Source organism: Capricornis sumatraensis, chromosome 18 (assembly GCF_032405125.1).
Source record: "Capricornis sumatraensis isolate serow.1 chromosome 18, serow.2, whole genome shotgun sequence".
In the NCBI taxonomy this organism is placed as follows: domain Eukaryota; kingdom Metazoa; phylum Chordata; class Mammalia; order Artiodactyla; family Bovidae; genus Capricornis; species Capricornis sumatraensis.
In genome coordinates, this window is record NC_091086.1 from 45820731 (window position 1) to 45838931 (window position 18201).

Consider the following 18201-nt stretch of genomic DNA (forward strand, 5'->3'; position numbering starts at 1 on the left):
AGGGTGGTATGATTTGAGAGAATAGCACTGAAACATGTATATTACCATATGTGAAACAGATCGCCAGTCCAGGTTCGATGCATGAGACAGGGTGCTCAGGGCTGGTGCACTGGGATGACCCTGAGGGATGGGTTGGGGAGGGAGGTGGAAGGGGGGCTCAGGGTGGGGAATCCGTGGCTGATTCATGTCAATGTATGGCAAAAACTACTACAATATTGTAAAGCAATGTCTCCAATTTAAATAAATAAATAAATTTTTAAAAATAAATAAAAAGACTAGGTCCAGATACATTGACATGGAAAGATGTTCAAGATACATTGTAAATTGTTCAAAGCAAATGCAAAACATTATAAAAGGATGAATTACTTTTAAAATGTGCATTTAAATGCATTTGTATGCATAAAAAATTTGTCTCATTCACACCAAATTACTAACAGGCAGTGTCCCTAGGAGTAGGATTTTAGGAAGAGAAACTTCCAATTTTTACTAAATGCATGTCCATACTGCTTTAAGGAGCTTTTCCCAATAACCATGAATACTTTTATACTGTTTAAAAGAAAACCTACCCTCTCAAAACAAGTTGAAAAACAAAACCAAAATAAACATGAGGCTACATTATATCCTCAAGAAGAGGCTAGTTGCTAACATGCCTATTTGATTATGGGGCTGCTGGAACTTAGGTTCAAGCACAGAGCTGGGTCAGGCTGTCCTGTGGCTTTGCCTTGTTAGATGTTTTCAACCGTGCTTTTCTCTGCATATGGCTACAAGATGGTCAGTTAGCCATGGCAGCTGAGGCTGCTGCTGCTGCTGCTGCTGCTGCTGCTGCTAAGTTGCTTCAATCGTGTCTGACTCTGTGCGACCTCATAGACGGTAGAGAGTGATAGAAAAGGACAGAGGAACAGAGAGGGTGCTGGCTCAGACCAGGGTGAGACTAAAGTCCCTCCCCAGGCCCTGCATGGCCACCCAGACCCCAGCAACCCAGCTGCCCCTCGGAAACCCTTCCTGACCTCTGAACTCTCATCCCCTACACCATTCACGACTTCTTTCTAGTTTTCACGGTTTGTGCTGTTCCGTGCTTAGTTGCTCAGTCGTGTGTGACTCTTGGTGAGCCCATGGACTGTAGCCCACCAGGCTCCTCTGGATTCTCCAGGCAAGAATACTGGAGTGGGTTGCCATGCCCTCCTCAGGGGATCTTCCCAAGCCAGGGACTGAACCCAGGTCTCTCACATTGCCAGTGGATTCTTTACCAGCTGAGCTACCCAGGAAGCCCTTTCACCATTCAGCCCTAAATTATATTGCTGTTTTAGTCTTTCCTCATGAGAGCCTCAGGGACAAGCAGGACAACATTTTGGATCAATGAGGTGATCCTAGTCTTTGACCCCATCACGGGTCCTCTTCTTGTCTGAATGTTTGAGTAATATTTTCCTAGTCTTAAAGCTTCACAACAGACGGAGAATACAGACCTCTCTGGAAGGTACAGTCTGAGTCTGTGCTCAGCCACTGACACCTAACCAGGAAAGGATTCAGGGTGGATGGGGCAAGGGGATGGATACCCAAGCCTAGGGGAAGGCAGATGGGAAGCCCAGAGCAGAAAAATGAAGCTGGGAGCATGGGAGGGAGCCCTCCTCCACCTCACAGGGAGCTCAGGGGCTGGCCCATGCTCCAGGAACATGCCTTTGAAGCCAGAGAACCAGACCCAGTGCGGATGCTTGCAGGGCTGTGCCACAAGGATGCCCGCAGGGCTGTGCCACACGGATGCCCTCAGGGCTGTGCCACAGAAGAGAGGCTGGTGGCGATGTCAGTGCTCAGTGCTCACAACTGAGGGATCAGAGCCCAGCATCTGAAGACCGTTTACAAACACAGATGCCTAAGCCCTGCTCTACAGGCTTCCCAGGTGGCTCAGTGGTAAAGAATCCACTTGCCAGTGCAGGTTCAATCCCTGAGTCAGGAAGACCCCCTGGAGAAGGAAATACCAACCCATTCCAGTATTCTTGCCTGGAGAATCTCCACGGACAGAGGAGCCTGGTGGGCTACAGTCCATGGGGTCACAAGAGTCAGACGTGACTGAGCAACTTAGCACACAGCACATGATGTTAAGATGGGATCGTAGTAAAGTGCTAGTGGTAAAGAACCCGCCTCCCAGTGCAGAAGACATTCAGAGACGTAGATTCAATCCCTGGGTTGGGAAGATCCCCTGGAGGAGGGTATGGCAACCCATTCCACTATTCTTGCCTGGGAAATCTCATGGACAGAAGGGCCAGGTGGGCTACTGTCCACGGGGTGGCAAAAGAGCTGGACATGACTTAACGACTAAACAAAGCCCTGCCCCAAGTAATCAATAGGCCTGACCTGAGGTCTAAACGTCTGTAGTTCACAGTGGCTTCCAGATGATGCAGATGCAGGGGCAGACTTGACTGTGGAGGGAGCATTGGTGTCCCCAGTCCAGTGTCATCAGACAGGTGCTGGCAAGCCTGGGCCCACAAGTAGTGGCCATGTGACCTGAAACAACCACTGGGTTTCCAGAGAGCTTACCTCTCCTGACCCTGGAGTATTAAGTCTTGGGTGAAAAAGAGCAAATTCCACAAGGAGGGAAGACGAGGACACAGGGCCGCACTGTAGCTGCCCCGGCTGTGCTGTGACTCAGGGAGAGCCTGGGCTGTTCGTGCCCTTGTGCAACTTCTGAGCCATATCCTGGACTCTGAAACGAACTTTTTACAGGGACAAAACCAAATGAAGAGATGAGGACAGTTTCCAGACAAATAAAGCAGGCTCCAAATATGGCTATTACAGAATCAACCTCCTGGGGTAACCACCTGCAGCACCAAGATTCACTGGCTATCTGCATTCAACTTCATCTTGTCTTTGGGAATCTGGAATGAATTGGGATAAAAAACAAATATCTTTAATAATGCCGCCCCCCAAAATAAATCCGATCCAGAAATTAACAGCTTTATTCAATTATAGGGGGAGAGAGATTGAGAGGGAGAGGAGAGCATTGATTGCTTCAGTTGCTTTTAATTTCTCTTAGAAATAATGTCTTTAATTGTTCAAACATCAAACATAGAATATTTTTAAAATGCATTTACAGGAGAGCCACCAGCCTCTTCCCCGTGAAGAAGTAAATCAAATCCACCACGACTGCAAATGCATGGGGCTTCTGATTGGCAGAGGCGGCCTTTTCTCTCAGGTAAGATAAAGGCTGGTCTTTACCTAACAGTTCAGGTAGGCCTCTCCTACTGTCCCAGTGCTGACCCCTTTCCTTCACGCCTGTGAGAGGGGAACCCAGATCCACTTCGTCTAGGCTTCCCTGCTCGGTGCTGTGTTTAGTCACTCGGTCGTGTCTGACTCTTTGTGACCCCATGGACTGTAGACTACCAGACTTCTCTGTCCATGGAATTCTCCAGGCAAAAACACTGGAGTCGATTGCCAAGCGGTCCTCCAAGGGATCTTCCCAAGCCAGGGATTAAACCCAGGTCTCCTACAGTGCAGGCAGATTCTTTACCATCTGGGCCACCAGGGAAGCCTTTACAGCTCAGTTCAGTTCAGCTCAGTCGCTCAGTCGTGTCCGACTCTTTGCAACCCCATGAATTGCAGCACGCCAGGCCTCTCTGTCCATCACCAACTCCCGGAGTTCACTCAAACTCATGTCCATCGAGTCAGTGATGCCATCCAGCCATCTCATCCTCTGTTGTCCCCTACTCCTCCTGCCCCCAATCCCTCCCAGCATCAGAGTCTTTTCCAATGAGTCAACTCTTCTCATGAGGTGGCCAAAGTACTGGAGTTTCAGCTTTAGCATCATTCTTTCCAAAGAACACCCAGGACTGATCTCCTTTAGGATGGACTGGTTGGATCTCCTTGCAGTCCAAGGGATTCTCAAGTGTCTTCTCCAACATCACAGTTCAAAAGCATCAATTCTTTGGTGCTCAGCTTTCTTCACAGTCCAACTCTCAAATCCATACATGACTACTCAGATGTTTTCAAAAGAAAGGGACAGTTACGCCTTTAGGCCACTAGAGGGCGCCATGCTAAAGGTTTGGTTCCCGCGGTTCTGCGGGGAATGGACACAGAGGACAGTCTAAGGTGGCCGAAACGGGCTGCACTGACAAACCAGAGGACTTACAGGATGGGTTATAACAGTGTCATAACGGTCATGCATAAATAGCTTGTTTCATGTATGAATTAGTTCTAACCTCTGTAAAAGCAATCCTAGTTATTTTTAACTCAGTGCTGGACTCTAACCCTGTGAATCCCAGGTCTACCAAGCTTTAGTGGCCACTGTGGCCTGGAGCAATGTCACAATGCTGGCAGGCCCAGGTGACCCTGCGGAGGAGGTGAGGGACCACCCTGGCTGGGTCCCTGATGAAGAACTCAAAAGCAGCCACTCCCAGTGCCCTTTACCTTCAGGCTGGGAAAGGCAGAGACCAAGCTCTCCCTGCCCCAAACTCCTGGCAAAGCCAAGCACAGCCCTGCAGTTCGGACCCTGGCGTGGCCCTGCCGTGGGCAGGGGCTGCTACTGCTGTAAAGTGAGCTGCCCACTCCCTCTCTCACATCCCAGGACCCTCTCCAGGAATTAGCTCCAGGACAGAGATTTAAGATTTAGGGTCACGCCTGTTCCTCCCCTAAGTTGTCCTTGGCCTTTGGCCTCTTTCTTTCCCGTTTCAAACATGAGTCATCCTTCCTAGTTTCTCTGCTCCATTGCTGCCCCTCAGTCTATTTCAGCAAGCACTCTTGACCGATGCTTCTTAGAGAAAATGGAAGCTATTGGGCAAGGTCCCTGCAGACGCCCTGCTGTCTGGGAGCCATTTCCCACCTCCTTTCCTAAAGGTTAGGGAGAGCGACTCGTCCCTCCTGTTCAGATCTCGATCTGCCACCTCTGCTCTGGACCCTCCGGACTCCCTCCACTTAAGGAAATAAGTCTGGGTCCTCTTGTTTCTGCAGCTTTTCCTTAGCTTCCCATTAGCTTGTAAACAAAGAAACTGAAAGCTCTCCCAGCCCGAACCAAACCATAGCAAACAAAACCAGAGGAGCACTTTTGCTGGGAAAGGCTGAGGTTTGTCTAGTCCTGGTCCCGGATATTTTTCCATATGAATCAGACAGAGAAAATTAATGTTTGCAATCCCAAGATGGGCTACTTATGAAGATAGGGAACAATTCATTGTTTACTTGCTTTGTTATTCCTTGGTTACCTGACACACACGTAAGTGCTAAGGAGCCACTGGTAGGCTGGATACAAAAGCTACAATGATAAATAAGATTTATCCTTCCCTCCATGGAGCTGGCAGAGGAGAAAGACATAAACAGAAAATTATAATACAATACAGGAAGCTTGCCGATAACCATAAAAAGGGATAGCATAGGAGGAAAGAGAAGGGACTCCTGGGTCAGCTTTTCTGACTAGGCTGAGCCTTGCTGCTGCTGCTGCTAAGCTGCTTCAGTCGTGTCTGACTCTGTGCAACCCCACAGAGGGCAGCCCACCAGGCTCCTCCGTCCCTGGGATTCTCCAGGCAAGAACACTGGAGTGGGTTGCCATTTCCTTCTCCAGTGCATGAAAATGAAAAGTGAAAGTGAAGTCGCTCAGTCGTGTCCGATTCTTTGCAACCCCATGGACTGCAGCCCACCAGGCTCCTCTGTCCATGGTATTTTCCAGACAAGAGTACTGGAGTGGGGTGCCATTGCCTTCTCCAGGCTGAGCCTTAAACAGTGATAAACTCTCAAAGCACACATAGAAACATGGCAGTGTGTGAAAAGCTACACACACAAACACACACATACCATGGGGCTGGAGCAGGAGACGGGAGGCTGTGAGTGGTAAAGATGAGAATCTTATTACTTTTCAGACACTGTTCGAAAACTCTTTGCGTACATTGATTCATTTAATCCTCTCGACACACCTATGAAATAAGTATTATTATCCTTATTTTGGGTTTCCCTGGTGGCTCAGAGTTAAAGCATCTGCCTGCAATGCAAGAGACCCAGGTTTGATCCCTGGGTCGGGACGATCCCCTGGCGAAGGAAATGGCAGCCCACTCCAGTATTCTTGCCTGGAGAATCCCATGGAGGAAGGAGCCTGGTAGGCTACAGTTCACGGGGTCGCAAAGAGTGGGACACGACTGAGCTACCTCACTTTCACTTTCCCTTTCGTCCTCATTTTACAGATGAAGAAAAGGAGGCACAGAGAGGTTAAGTAAGTTGCCCAAGTCGCACAGCTAGGAAGGTGCCCAAGTCACACAGGATCCAGACTCAGGCAGCCTGATTTCTGAATCTGTCCTCTGAGGAAGGTGAAGCTGCGGGGACATGGCTGGAGACAGGGAGTGCAGGTGGGGGCTGATGATTTTGTTTGATCTTGAACAGCAGCAGCAGCGATCGAGGAGAAACTGGGAGAGCGGCCGGGCAGGGAAATGCACAGGGCTTGGGTATGAAGGAAGGGGAGCGTCAAGGATGACTCCCCCGGGTCTAACTTGCTTTAGGGAGTGTGAGGATGAGTGCAGCTTCAGACTTGCTCCCTTTCCTTCTTAGACAAATCTGTAGATCAGAGGAAAAATCAAGGCGAGGATCACAGTTTGGAGGTCATCAACGTAGAAGTGGGGAGTGGAGGAGATCTCCTGGGAAGGGAGTCTGGATGTGAAATGCAGAGGGGTGAGGAGAGACTCGTGGGTCATGTCAGCATTTAAAGGGCAGGTGGAATAAGAGGTACCCAGATGGAGACAAAACACTGGCAGAGAGGGGCTTCCCTGAGGGGCCAGTGCTGAGACTCTTCGCTCTCAGTGCAGGGGGCCCGCGTTTGATCCTTGGTCAGGGAACTAGATGCCACAACTAACACCAGGCACAACCAAAGAAATAAATATGTAATAAACAACAACAACAGGCAGAGAGCTGTGAGGAGAGTGAGAGGTCATAGAAGCAAGAGTGGAGAGGTTTGGGAAGGGCGAGGGACTGGAATGCTAAATGCAGATGAGAAGACCAGGAAGGATAAGTAAGCGCTGGAATGTGCTCATTGGATTCTGCACTCAGCAAGTGACTAGTAGCTTTAGTTAGAGAGGAGTCAGCAGGCTGGTGGGACAGAAACCAGACTGCGCTGGGTTGAGATGTGAATAGAGGGAAGGCAGAGTAAAACCAGACTTTTTATTTATTAAGTATAACAAAAGGAAGGATAATGTTTGTATGGTAGCTAGAAGGGACCAGGAAGGTCAACACATTTTTATTTGTATCCAGTACTCTTGCCTGGCCCCTTCATGGGCCACTGCCTTGTCATGGCGAAGGGCTTGCGAACTCAGTGAAACTATGAGTCATGCCGTGCAGGGCCACCCAAGACAGACAGGTCATAGCAGAGGGTTCTGACAAAATGCAATCCACTGGAGGAGGGAATGGCAAATCACCCCAGGATACTTGCTGTGAGAACCTTATGAACTATATAAAAGGCCGAAAAGATATGACACCAGAAGATGAGTCCCCCACGTCTGACGTCGTCCAATATGCTACTGGGGAAGCGTGTAGGTTCAGTGTTATGCGAACCAAGAACTTCCAGATGTCCAAACTGGGTTTAGAAAATGAAGAGGAACTAGAGATCAAATTGTCAACATTCACTGTATTATAGAGAAAGCAAGGGAATTTCAGAAAAATATCTATCTCTGTTTCATTGACTATGCTAAAGCCTTTGACTGTGCGGATCGTGACAAACTGTGGAAAGCTCTTAGAGAGATGGGAATACCAGACCATCCTGCCAGTCTCCAGTATGCGGGTCAAGAAGCAACAGTTAGAATCCTGTATGGAACAACTGCTTGTTTCAAGAATGAGAAAGGAGTACAACACAACTGTCTGCTGTCGCCCTGTTTATTTCATCTATACGCTGAGTACACCATGAGAAATGCTGGGCTGGATGAGTTACAAGCTGGAAATCAGAATAAGTGGAAGAAATACCAACAACCTCAGATATGCAGATAATACCACTCTAATGTTAGAAAGTGAAGAGGAACTAAAGAATATCTTGATGAGGGTGAAGGAGGAGCGTGAAAGAGCCAGCTTTAGACTAAACATTTTTTCAAAAACTTAGATGGTGGCATTTGGCCTCATTCAGTTCAGTTCAGTCACTCAGTCGTGTCCGACTCTTTGCGACCCCATGAATCAAAGCACACCAGGCCTCCCTGTCCATCACCAACTCCCAGAGTTCACTCAGATTCACGTCCATCGAGTCCGTGATGCCATCCAGCCATCTCATCCTCTGTCGTCCCCTTCTCCTCTCATTACTGCATGGCAAATAGAAAGGGAAAAGGTGGAAGTAGTGACAGATTTCCTCTTTTTTCAACTCCAAAATCACAGAGAACAGTGACTGCAGCCATGAAATCAGAAAACGATTGCTTCTTGGCAGGAAAATGATGACAAACCCTAGTGTGTTGAGAGACATTACTCTGTCAACAAAGGTCCCTATAGTCAAGGCTATGGTCTTTCCAGTGGTCACATACCATTGTGAGAGCTGGACCATAAAGAAGGCAGAATGCCAAAGAATTGATGCCTTCAAACTGTAGTGCTGGCTCCTGAAAGTCCCTTGACAACAAAGAGATCAAACTAGTCACTCTTAAGGGAGAGCAACCCTGAATATTCACTGGAAGGTCTGATGCTAAAGCTGAAGCTCCAGTATTTTGGTCATCTGATTTGAACAGATGACTCATTGGAAAAATCCCTATTGTTGGGAAGGAGAAGGGCATCAGAGGGTGAGATGGCTGGATGGCATCACTGATGCAATGAACTTGAACTTGGGCAGACTCTGGGAGATGGTGAGGGACAGGGAGGCCTGGCGTGCTGTAGTCCATGGGGTTGCAAACAGACACAACTGGGCAACTGAACAACAACAACAGCTCTTACCTGGAGAATCCCATGGATAGGGGAACCTGGCAGGCTACAGTCCATAGGGGCGCAAAGAGCCAGACACGACTGAAGAGACTTGCATGCATGTGTGGCTTGGATTCGATTTACAAGAGCTTTAAGCTTTATTTATAGGCTGAGGGGAAGTTGAGGAGGAGGTGAAGATGCAAGTGAATGCAGAGATGTTTCCTGGAGGGGAGGTGAATGGCGTTTCATGGGCCAAAGGCACAGGTGGAAAATTTGGAGTCAAATACTAGAGACAGCTCATTCTCTGAACCTTCAGGCAAGCATATAAGAATGCATGTGGGAGTGAGCAGATTTACAGAGCGTTCTTGCCTGACAGCCTCTGAGAAGCATGAGGCAAGACTGTCTGTGGAATAGAGTGAGGGGTGTAGGAGTTGAGCCAGGGATGACAGAGGGCCTGAACGTTTAGGGCACCAGCAGAAGCAGCACTCTGCTTTCCTTGGTGTGTCGGTCCACCAGCGGCTTGAGTTTCTTTACCGCTTCTCAGCTGTCTGTTGGAGCAAAGTTCTGTGATAGCTCTGATTGGGGCTGGGACTTTGCTGTGTGAGTACAGCAGCAGAAGGGCAGAAAGGGGCAGGTGAGAGAGTGGTTTATATCCCCAACCCTGTGCTCCGAGCTGGGTCGGAAGGGGAGGCAGAGATCTAAGCCGAGTGAGAGGTGCACAGATCATGGAGGCATGAGGAGACTGCTGAAGTTTCCACGAGAAAGGCAGAGGCAGTGGGGATCAGAAATTGAAGAATTCCTGGTGAAGATGAGGCTTGTGGGGCTGGCCTGGGATGTGCAGGAAAGCAAAGGAGGATCGTAGATGAAGTTTCTGGAAGACGTGGCAATCAAGAAATGGGACTTCCCTGGTGGTCCAGGGGTTAAGACCCCATGCAACTAATGCAGGGGCCTCAGGTTCAATTCCTGGTCAAGGAACTAGATCCTACATGCTGCAACTAAGATCCAGCACAGCCAAATAAGTAAAATTTTAAAAAAGAAATGGAGATGCTTGTTTGTTGGGTTGTACACAGGGAGGCAGAAGTCAACCTCAGTGGTGGCAGAACTGGAGGGTGGATAGAGGCCTAAGACCTCAGTGGAGGTGGTGCAAGGACCAGGAGGTCAGCAGATGACAAAAATGAAAAGAGGCAGAGAAGATGGTACCAGAATTGTTGAGACTGGAGGAGGATTGGCCTGGATACAGCACTGGGTCAGGAGGAGACCAACCCTTGAGGGAAATACAAGGAATGTTATGAAAGCAAGATGTTGGATTCCCAGTCTAGCGCATCTCCTTGAAGTCATAGTTCGTTCTATGGTGACCCTTTCCTCTATTTTCCCTTTGTCTCCTCAGACTTTCCGCATTGCGCCCTCACTGTGCATCACTAAACCAGAAGCTGATTTTGCGGTGGAAGTGTTTCGCTCTGCCTTAATTCAACACATGGAGAGAAGAGCTAAATAAAAATTTTAACAACAAAAACACCACAGGCCTCAAGAACTCCCCACTTATGTTCAAGAGCTAATCTGAGAAATTCCGAAACCACTGGTCTTGGTTGTCGATGGTTGACTGCCTACTAGCCATGTTTGTTAGCAGAGTCCCTATTATCCCCTATTACCTTGAAAAAGCTATCCTTCAGGAAAGGATCTGACTCCCTAGCTCAGAGAATAAATCCTAATTAATCTGGGTTAATTATGGTAACTTGACTCCCCTCTGAGATGAATGTTTATACCTGATATGTGACATGACTCCTCCAGGAAAATCTTCTGGTGGAGGCGCCTTCAGGGAAGTGTTTCTTCATCCTCTGCTCTTCATCTTCAGAAGAGATGTCTTCTTCTTGTACCAGAGCATCAGATGTCAGGGTAGGATGGCTCCAACCACAACGGCCACTTTGCAGCCTTGAGGACAGAGCTTATTTGCTGAGGTCGGAAGGTAGAGGGAAGCTGAGTTCTTAGTGACGTCAACAGGCCGCTGACTTGCCCTGTCCTGGAGCCACCTTACCTTCGGGCGTCTTATTATATGAGAAAATAAATCCAATAGACTACACAAGTCTTTGTAATTTTTCTCTTATTACAATCATAAGCATCCTGAGAAATGAGGCAGAAAATACCCCACATAGATAACCGTCCTGTCCTTTGACTCCCTTAAAATGTCTATCAGAGTTTTCTCATCTCCGCTGCCGTCATCTTACCCTAGACTAAATTCTCATTACTCCTGTTTTTTGATACTATGTCTGAAATTATTTATAACGAGACTTGTCGCAGTCTACACATATTTTTATACATTCTTTTTTTTTAATATTCATTTCCACTGTGGTTGATCACAGGATATTGAATATAGATAGTTCCCTGTGCTATACAATAGGACGTTGTTGTTTATCCATTCTAAATGTAATAGTTTACATCTACCAACCCCCAAACTCCTAGTCCATCCCTCTCCCTCCCTGGTTCCCCTTTGGCAACCACAAGTCTCTTTATATGTCTAGGAGTCTGCTTTCATTTTGTAGATTCCTATTAAAATAGTCTCCAAGAAGTTCCCAAACTTTATCATCATTAGAATGCACATTCATAGCACTTCTTTTCCATACATGTACACCAGTTGTCTTAAAAGTGACTTAATAGGACTTCCCTGGTGGCTCAGTGGTGAAGAATCCGCCTGCCAATGCTGGATACACTGTTTGAAGATCCCACATGCTGCGGAGCAACTGAGCCCATGTACTGCAACTATCCATCCTGTGCTCTAGAGCCTGGGAGCCACACTCCTGAAGCCCAAGCACCCTAGAGCCTATACTCCGCGACAAGAGCAGCCACCGCAATGAGAAGCCCACGCAACGCAGCCAGAGAGCAGCCCCTGCTTGTTGCAACTGGAGAAAAGCCTGTGCCACGATGAAGACCCAGTGCAGCCAAAAATGAATACATTTTGTCAATTACTTTTTATAAAACATACTGGCCAACTGAGACCCTCTCCTTAACACAATCAGAAGAAGATCCATAAAACTGAATGGGAAGTCACTTTCTCAGCCGGTCATTCAGTTTGTTTGAGCTGCGTCCCAGTTTGAAGCGCCGTCCTAATGGTCTACCCCTGAAGTGTTTGTTCCACTGAGAGATGCTGCCCCTCACTGCCAGGCTTGTCTCCCTCAGGCATTGACTTAAAAATGGGCTTCCCTTGCACAAAACCTTCCAGTGGCTCCGCACATTCCTTTAGATAAGATTAAAACGTCTGTACCAAGGAGCTCAATGCCTTCTCATAGCCAGTAGCCAAACAGAGCAAACACTTTAGAAATGCTCTTTGGGCACAATGGAAAGATGATTGGATTATGGGCCAAATAACCTGAATTCTAAACTCAGTTCTCCCATGAATTGGCTATAGATGACCTTGGCAAAGACTTTTCACCTCTTTTTGACCCCCTTTTCCCAGGCATATCAGTACTTGCCCTTCCTACTTTCTAAGTTGTCCTGGGAATCAAGTAAGCTAACAGATGTAAAAGTGCTTGCAAACTAATGAACCAAGCAAATAGCAATTTCTTCTTCCAAGCTACATTCCCTTTCTCTCCTTCACAATAAAATGCCCTAAGAGGAGGTTTTTTTGCTCCAGTGTACTTCCTTGCTTCCTGTCATGCCTCAATAACTAGGACCTCATTCTGTCTGGCCACTTGTTTTTGGGCAGCTGCCTTCTCTAAAGGCCACTAGTGACTTTTGTATGGCCCAAATCTCCTTATGGCCAAAATGCTTCCTTTGAATGTTCTTTCTAAGCAACTGCTGCTTCTTGAACTGATTTCCTTAGATTCTAATTGTGGTCCTTCTATCTCAGATGCCACCTTCTCAGTCTCCCTGGCAACTTCTCCTCTACAGGGTTCTGTCCTGGGCCATTTCTTCCTTGCTAGACTCTCTCCCTATCAGCAACCTCATCTACTTGGGAAATTTCCCCTAACTTGACGATACTGATGACTTGCAAATATTCATCCTGTAGACTCAACTTGTTTGAAAATGAAAGGGAAAGCCATGGACTGTAGCCTGCCGGCTCCTCTCTCCATGGAATTCTCCATGGAAGAATACTGGAATGGGTAGCCCTTCCCTTTTCCAGAGGATCTTCCCAGCCCAGGGGTCCAACTGGTGTCTCCTGCACTGGAGGGTGGATTGTTTACCAGCTGAGCCCCAATTCCAAGATTATAGCTGTCTAGACACTTCCATTTGGATGTCACCAGGACACTTCAAATTCAACATTTCTAACACAAAACACACTAAATTTCTCTCCTACAGTGAATTTCCTCTTGATTAATGAAACTTTTGTCTCAGGCGCATCATTTAGGGCATTATTTTTATCCAAGTTATCTTTTTGCCTTTCACACTGAGACAAGTTGTGACCTGGGACCCTCTGCCGCAGTGCTGCAATGCTTGCACTGGACACATCTCTCCTCAAGCAACAAAATACAAAGAAATTATATGGGACTGAAAATAACTGCAAGCTTACACAGTTGGGGCAAATTCTGGACAAAAGATAGAAAAAGGCCAAAAAGCCCAACTGCCACTTTTGAAGAGCCTGGAGCAAAAGCAGTCTACTGTGCATGCCCCTTGTACACAATACCACCTAATGGGTGAGCAGACCACCTAAGCCACCCACCCCTAGTAGCCACCCACTACTACCCTTACCCCATAAAAGGAATAATCTCACTCTCACCTCAGGGAGCGAGCTAGCAAGGGTTGTTTGCTCTCTTACTCCCCTCTGCTGCAGCAGGGGCCCCATTAAAGACTTGCCTGAATTTCTTGTCTGGCCTCTGATCACTTTCTATTGATTAAGGAGGCCAAGAATCCTCCTTGGTAACAATATAATAACTCTCATAAATACTTTCTTCAATGTAAGTTTTCCGATATGGCCCATTTATACCAAAATTGCCTTAATTTGGGTCATCATCCTCTCTCCTGAACGGTTTCAACTATACCTCCTCACTGATATTCTGGACTCCTTCCCAACCTGTTGTCTACATTGATTCAAAGTCAGTTAATTAAAGGACAAATATGATTGCATCTCTCATCTTATGAAGGCTTTGAGGGCTCCTTATTGCCCATGGAACAAAGTCCAAACTCCAACTATCATGGCATTCAAGAGCTTTCACAGTTTGTCCCCTAAGTTTTCAAGCTCCCTTTTTTATTTCCATGTCATGCATATTGTTGCTTTGCATCTATAGTTCACTCTACTTGGAACATTCTTCTGGTCTTCTTTGTCAGTGAAAATTAAGGGATCAGGGAGTCTGCACAAGAAAGACAACATTTCCTTCTGTGTTCTTCTTCAAAGCCTTCCCATTTCCGATATTTCTTTTCTTTCCAGATAAAGAAAAAGGGGAAAACAATGAAAATAATGTTTATATCAACCATTTAGAAATTTAATAAAATATGAAGAGAAAAAAAAAACACATTTAAAACAAAATACAAATCAAAAAAATTTTTTTTCATGCTTAGGCCAAAATCCCTGCCATGCAGGACGCCCTGTCTTGGAAGAAGGGGCCTCAGGGATTTAATTCATGAACATATTCCTTGTAGCTTCCTAAATCCCACAGGATCTTGTGTACATCTAGGACTACACCTCGATAGTCTCCCACCTCTTGGAGTCCTTGTAGAGGAAAGGCAGAAATGGAATTCTGAACCGTAGCCTGGTCCTAGGCCTCCTTTATTGACTATGAAGTCTGCATGAGTCTATCCAAGTGCTTTGGTCAGGATAAACGGCTCCTGTTTGTTGAAGAGCATTTGGTGATTAAGATGTGTGAGCCATCAGAGGCACTGCGCAGGAAGGGCAAGCATTGTGTCCTTAGAGCAAGTCTTCATTTCTTTCACTGGTTTATGCACATGATGGATTCCTAATTCTTTCCATCTGGAGCCATGGGTAGGAGTTTAGCACCATCATTTCTTGCCCTTCCATTTTCTGCTCTACCCACAGGAGGTGGGATGTAAGCCAGCTTACATAAGGCAAGAAATCCGCATGCTTGCCAACTCTTTTCTATTTCCTTTCTTATTGAAAGTGCCTAAAGAGAAGGTAATGAACGCTCAGCTGAAGTAAACTTTTTTCCTCCACAAGAACATATTGACAGTTAATCATGTGATGAGAATATAATATTAAAATGTTGTCAGCTGTTTAAAACCCTTGAAATGACAATCCCCTCAGGAGGGAGTAATTAAAAAAAGAAAACCCATGAAGCTTTGATTATACCATTAATAATAATAATTTTAAAGAGATGTAAAAGAACACTGATAAACTAGTAATACAGCAATAGACTATGGTCTTCTTTGTGTTTCAATGCTCCATCTTTTACATCAAAGTAGTTTTAACTTTCCAGTAATTCAAAATAACCTCCTAAGGTGTCTGTAATCTATGGGAGGGTTTGATGCTTCTTCCACCTTCAGATCCCACTTAAATCATCGGCATTGGCCACTTCATCACCACTTCACGGTCATGTTTCAAGAGTAGGTTTGAAGTTTCCAGGCCCTGTAGCAGCACATTGCTCTGGTTACTTTAAAGCTGAAGCCACATTTCCAGCAGATGAACAGTAAACGTGGCACAGCTTTGCCCATTAAAACCAGGCACAGTCGTAGAACACAGCACCACAAATTATCTCAGCAAAAACGAAAGGGCCACCTAACTCACTCAGTAAGAGAGAAGATACAGAACCAAAGGCCCAGTTATGCCAACCCCTTTGGGTTTAGTTCAGATAAAGGTAGGCCAACCTGGTCTGACTGGTGACAGATGTAAGGAGTGTTGGCAGAACTGGCAACGTTGTGCTAGTAATCCAGGATGGAGAACATAGAGACGTCAAGAACGTGATTTCATCAAGAACTGGTTGGGGAGGGTCCTTGCAGACAGCAAGCAATGAAAACACAAACTTCTAATTAGATGAGACAAAATGGTGTGACCGAGGGAGACTGCTCATGTTCTCCATGTGTTTTGTCTTGGGCAAATTAAACTCTCTGAGCTGAAGTTTCCTTGGTCCAAAAAAAGAGGATAGTATAATACAGGCACATGGGACCTTTGGGAGGATTTAAATAAGCAAATACACTGGCAGCTGCTCAGTGAATATTAACTCTTTAGCGTCCCTTTCCTTTCGACACAGAACTTGCTTCGTTGCACTTGGCTCACACCATCTGAGAAAGATGTCAAAGCCTGTGGAGACATCTTACCTCTTAACCAGACTCTAAACTGGTGACCTCGTCTTCTCCATCCTCATATACATCAGGCCTAACACAGTGCCCCTCACAGAAAGGCAAAAACCAACACCTGAGGTGCTGTGTGCATTTTATCAACAGATGCTACAATTACCAACAGCTTAAGGCAGCAATTAGCTTATCTGAAATAAACATTTAGCCATCTGATAGGGGCTTGTATGTGTGTATTCAGAAATGTAAATTATATATATTGATGCTGCTGCCAAGTCACTTCAATCGTGTCCAACTCTGTGTGACCCCATAGATGGCAACCCACCAGGCTCCGCCGTCTCTGGGATTCTCCAGGCAAGAACACTGGAGTGGGTTGCCATTTCCTTCTCCAATATATATTGGTAAATATATAATATTTAGAAATGTATATATGAATAGGAGCAAATAATATATAAAGAAATCTCTATTTAGAAAGATATATATATATACACACACACTTAGATCTTGGTAATAAAGCACCAGAGGTAACTTTAGAAAGAAAAAGAAGCCTTGCTTGGATGAATTGTGAGGCTGTACTATCCACAGGCTTCCCTGGAGGCTCAGATGGTGAAGAATCTGCCTGCAATGTTGGAGACTCGTGTTTGATCCCTGGATCAGGAAGATCCCCTGGAGAAGGGACTGGCTGCCCACTCCAGTATTCTTACCTGGAGAATCCCATCGACAGAGGAGCCTGGCGGGCTATAGTCCATAGGGTCACAAAGCGTCAGACGTGACTGAAGTGACTGAACACAGTATCTGCAGGAGGAATCTAGAGGGTCCTTGGGCATCTCGTATTCATTTTCCAAGGGGACTGCAATTCTCTGTACTCTGCTTAGGCCCCTAGTTCACACCCCTGCCCTTCTCATTCTCAGTAAGTGATGGTCCTTTATCAGAAAAACACTGAAATTATCCAGCAAGAATTCTGATCACATCACTCTCCTGCTTAATACCTACAGTCTAATGTCCTCCCACTAGTCTGTCCCTGGCTGGCGTCCAGGCCTGGTGGCCCTGCACCTTTCCCTGACTTCTGCATGCCTGTTTTCCCCCAACAATGCCCCCGAGTCGATCCCGATCCCAGGGCTGCTTCACCATGCTCTCTCTGCCCGGAGCCCTCAGGCTTTTTCACCAGCTACCTCCTCCTCAGCCTTCACAGAGCCAATCATCACATTCACAGTCAGGCTATTTCACACAAAACCTACACCTCTGCTGCTGCTAAGTCGCTTCAGTCGTTTCCGACTCTGTGCGACCCCATAGACAGCAGCCCACCAGGCTCCCCCGTCCCTGGGATTCTCCAGGCAAGAACACTGGAGTGGGTTGCCATTTCCTTCTCCAATGCATGAAAGTGAAAAGTGAAAGTGAAATCGCTCAGCTGTTTCTGACTCTTAGCGACCCCATGGACTGCAGCCTACCAGGCTCCTCCATCCATGTGATTTTCCAGGCAAGAGTACTGGAGTGGGGTGCCATTGTCTTCTCTGCACAGATCTATTCTTCAGGATCTTGTAGCTTGAATTGTTCTTTCTCTTCTGAATTTTCAACTTCTACAATTCTTTTTCTTCTTTCTCTCAGCCTAAAAACATACCTCTCTCTCCATTAAAAAAAAAAAAGTCTTTCAAATGTAGATCTTTTTCCTAAAAAGCTGCTAAGAAAAAATCCCGGGCACTGCTATATCACTCCCTCACTGCCCCTCCCTCAGTACCCCACAAGCTGGCTTCTGAGAAACTATTCTTGCAAAAGTGACCTACAACCCCTGTGATGGTGAATTTTATGTGGCAACTTGACTGGGCCACTTGGTGCCTAGATAACTTATGAAACGTTATTTCTGGGCATGTCTGGGATGGAAGAGATTGGCATTTAGATTGCTGGGTTGAGTAAAGCAGATGGTCTGCCCAGGGTGGATGGGCATCACACAATGTGTTGAAGACTTGAACAAAAAGGTGGAAAAAGATTGGATTTTCCCTCTCTGCCTGACCACTTGTGCTGGGCCATCCATCTCCTCTGTCCTCAGCACACCTGGTTCTCAGGCCTTCAGACCCCAACGGAAATCTATGCCATCAGCCCCTGAGGCTCTTGGGCCTTCAAACTATACCAGCCTGCAGACAATAGACCAGGGAACTTCCCAGTCTCCATAATCACATGAGCCAATACCTTATAATAAATCTAAAT

General features: G+C 46.5%; 1 protein-coding gene across 3 annotated transcripts in view; it reads left to right on the forward strand.

Moving 5' to 3' along the window:
• The window catches only part of AGXT2 (alanine--glyoxylate aminotransferase 2), a 44963-nt gene extending 34066 nt beyond the window's left edge, over positions 1-10897 (forward strand). For all 3 annotated transcript variants that reach the window (XM_068990557.1, XM_068990558.1, XM_068990559.1), the window contains 2 exons: positions 3089-3187; positions 10214-10897. In XM_068990557.1, the coding sequence (XP_068846658.1) occupies positions 3089-3187; positions 10214-10321 (207 nt within the window). In that variant the 3' untranslated portion in view covers positions 10322-10897. The remainder of the gene's footprint in view (positions 1-3088; positions 3188-10213) is intronic.
• The last annotated feature ends 7304 nt before the right edge of the window (positions 10898-18201 follow it).